At 45.6% G+C, this 3,792-nt stretch overlaps 1 protein-coding gene across 1 annotated transcript; it reads right to left on the reverse strand.

The window, feature by feature from the left end:
- Window positions 1-840: 840 nt before the first annotated feature.
- LOC147892932 (3,9-dihydroxypterocarpan 6A-monooxygenase-like) lies at window positions 841-2,557 on the reverse strand. Its single transcript, XM_087387529.1, has 2 exons — window positions 1,607-2,557; window positions 841-1,531 (listed from the first exon to the last, which is right to left on the reverse strand). The coding sequence occupies exons 1-2, from the start codon at window positions 2,552-2,554 to the stop codon at window positions 911-913; spliced, it is 1,569 nt and encodes a 522-aa protein (XP_087243655.1). The 5' UTR covers window positions 2,555-2,557; the 3' UTR covers window positions 841-910.
- Between the last annotated feature and the right edge of the window lie 1,235 nt (window positions 2,558-3,792).

Genomic DNA, 3,792 nt, shown 5'->3' on the forward strand with positions numbered 1-3,792 from the left:
CAGTGATGGAATATAATTGAACATGATTGGCATAATCTATGAGGATCAGTCCCAGAATGTATTGGTGGTGGAGGGCGAAAATATTATACGATCAAGCGCGACGATTCTATCAAAAGGACAACGTGCATACTATCTTGGGTTGGGATCATGCGGGGGAGGAGAATGCAAATTAGTGGCGATGGGTCGAGGAACATCAAGGGTGCTGACCAGAGTGTTGGAACTGTATAAAGAAACCTTTGCGAGGCTATATAACGGAAAGCTCATGACAAAACCGTTGTTGTAGTGAAGCATTTCCATACCACCATCTATTCCCAACGTTGTCAAGGTCAGTTTTGAGCATACATCCCCGACTCTGTCTTCGAAACATGACGAAGCTCTTAGCATACTGAAAGCAGAGAGAAGATGCTACTGGTTTATGACAAGTCGGCGAATGGTAGTTTGGGCGATGTTCTCTTCAATGGTCGAATGCTTGATTTTAAAAAACACTTTAATATCTTCCTATGGGTAGCAGTGTCCTTACACTTCCTTCACAAAGAGGGAGAGGTCTACGTCGTGCAAATATGTGAGACCATGAAACACGATTCTAGAGATGATAATCGACGACAAGCGACACGAGGAAAAAATTGCAACCATTATACTTTTGTGGTTGGGAGTGCAACGCTGGCTATAATGATCAAACTGCATGGCACACGCAAACCTTCCAATCATTCCCTTATCTTTAATATTGTGTGGCTTGTCACGGGTTACACACTAGGGGTTACACACTAGTGTATATATAGATACATAGATAAAATGATAGATAAATAGATAGATAGAGTGAGTTATAATAGCAATACTGTCATGTTTTCCTTAAACCTCAACTTCGAGTTTTCTTGTCAATACACAATGTTCCCATGGCTTGTTACAAAGCTTATGGAGATATTGCAGCATAAAGATGTGCAGGCAACCTGGGCGTCGACCTTGCCTTGAGCGGCTGCGCCATCCCAACCGTGAGGCCAAGCTTCTCCTTCATCTCCACGCTATCGATCAGTGACCACTCGAACCCTTGCACTAGATTGCTTAGCGTCAGATGCACCATGTGCATTCCCAATAGCCACCCCGGACACCCCCTCCTTCCTGACCCGAACGGCAGTAACTCAAACTGCCCACGAACTTCTATATTGCTTCCGTCAAATCTCTCCGGCCAGAACTCCAGTGGTTTCTCCCACACACTCGGGTCAGTGCCTATCGCCCATGCGTTCACGTACGCCACTGTTTTGGCCGGAATATTATAGCCAGCCACCACGCACGGCTTCGTCGATTGATGAGGTGTAATTAACGGCGCAGGTGGGTGCAATCTCATCGTCTCTTTGACCACCGCTCGCAGGTAAGGCAACTGAGCGACGTCGGACTCTTGAACGAGCCGCTGGTTTCCCACTACAGATTCTATTTCATCTTGGAGCTTCTTTATGACTCTTGGGTTTCTCAACAGCTCTGCCATTGCCCACTCAATGCTCACGGAGGCTGTGTCTGTTCCACCGGCATACATATCCTGAGGACACAAGGCATGCGTTAGCGAGCGGCAGTTTTGAATGTATAAACAAAAATTGGAATTTGATCATAGTACCGTCAAGACCGCCTTGATATTGTCATCTGTAATCGGCAAGTCTCGCGGGCTCTTCTCTTCTGAGAAAGATAGAAGAACGTCCAACAGGTCCTTATTAGGACGATGAGACTCCTTGATCCTCGACTCCCGGCGATGATCAATGATTTTTTCGAACGCGGTGCTTAAAGTTTTTCTGACAATCTTCGAACGCCTTACGTAGCCTTGCAAATCCATCCACTGCAAGTATGGGATGAAGTCCCCAATATTGAACGCGCCAAGAAGAACAAATATTTCTGACATCAGCTCGACAATGTTACTGGAGGCATCTTCCGACCCACTCATCAGCGCAGAGAATGTCTTCCCGAGGGTCATCCTGGAGATGATGTTACAGGTTACAGATGATACCCTTGGACGTACCGTTATTGCCCCGCCTGTTCTGCTGTCTTTCCAAATAGATCGGATCATGGCAGAAACTTCCTCTTGTCTTATAGGCTTGAAAGCTTCGAGCCTCTGTTTACTGAAGAGGTCCGTAACACAAAGTTGGCGAACCAGGCGCCAGTAAGGGCCGGAAGGGGCAAAACCGATGTCTGAGCGATCGAACATGATGTAAACAGCCGCCGCAGTTCGCATTCGAGAAGCAAATGCGAGGTCATTCGTTTGTAGAATTTCTCTGGCCAAGTCCGGTGTGTGTGCGACGATAACAGGGACGGAACCAAAGCGGAGCCCTAACAACGGACCATAAACTTTGGAGAGTCTATGGAGCGAGCGGTGTGGCAGTTCTCCGAGCCAGTGCAAGTGGCCAAGGATGGGCAAGGAGGGAGGGCCGGGTGGGAAAGTGGAGGCACGTTTGCGCCACTTCGTGAACAAGAGAAAGGAAGCAATGAGGCAGACCATGAAGGAAGGGACGAAAAGCAGCAAAGAAAGTGAGCTAACCGGAAAGGGGAAGCGTGCAAGCATCTCTGCGATCATTTTGCACCAGCAGAGAAACAAGGAATCAATGATTCTCACACGATCTTGATGAGAAACTGCCTTTGGTCACCAGACGCAGACGAGACGTACATGGCTAATTTTTGGTGCCCTTCTAAATTGGCTAATTTCCTCTGCAACACATAGCTTCTCTACTTCTGGATTGATGATATACAGTCAGCACGTCCAATAATGTAGCCCCTCCTCTTCTTGCAATCGAAAGTGACTATTCTCATTGATTTCAAACAAATCCTTGTCAATTGAAAGTGACTATTCTCATTGATTTCAAACAAATCCTTGTCAATTGTCGATTCTTTGATACACTTCCAACCTTCTACGTCCCTTCTTAGTAGGCGGACCTACCTTTTTATGCAAGGACGTAAATTTCTTTGTTGCTCTTGAGCCACCCATGTCCCTTTCAACCTCACACTCCCCATCTTTCCCTTTCCTATTTTGAGAGCCAGCGCACACGAGTAGACAATGCACAATTGCAATTGGTGCCAAAGGATCATTTTGTTCATGCGCTTCAAATCCTCAACTCGTTTCATGGCTTGGTTGAAATGGAGGTGTGAGTATCTCCAAGGAGCCCTCAATGGAAAGTTTTGATTGGCTCTCCCGCGTGAGTCTGCACCAGTCCCTGAGCCTTGGAACCGAAGGCTAGCTGCCAGCTTGCTATTGGATGCTAAGAAAATGGCACACTGGTGCTCGAAATAGCACCCTCCAAAATTGACGTGCCAAATTCCACACCAATAGCACTTCAAGAGTGTCTCGAAATATGTGCAATACTCCCAAAAACCATCACCAACGTCGCATTTTGGGCACCGTGTGCACTGGCCCTAAGCCATCTCCCTTTTGCCAACTAATTATTTTACCACTTCCCAAGAGTATTTCCACTTCTTGGCACATGGCTCACAAGCCATTTACACCAATAAAATTGACTCTTTTCATAAATGACCTTGGGAGAAGCATTTACTTTATATGGCATCTCTAATGTATTCATAGTTGCCTATAAAAAATACGATTCTTTACATCATTTCGATGCCTATTCAAGTTTTTATAAATTAGGTTCTTTAATAGGTGTGATAATTTACATTTGAAGCCTAAAGACTACCTATCATGGGAACGCTTACATCTTTCTTACATGTACTCAACTTCGAAACAAAAGCTACTTTCAAGCTTTCCTTTAAAGACTAACTCATGCATTTGATTATGGGATGGGTTCAAGAAAGGAAAACCATCAA

The sequence above is a fragment of the Dipteris shenzhenensis genome, chromosome 16 (assembly GCF_047967505.1).
Source record: "Dipteris shenzhenensis isolate YYH24624 ecotype China chromosome 16, Dip_SZ_1.0, whole genome shotgun sequence".
Taxonomy (NCBI): Eukaryota; Viridiplantae; Streptophyta; class Polypodiopsida; order Gleicheniales; family Dipteridaceae; genus Dipteris; species Dipteris shenzhenensis.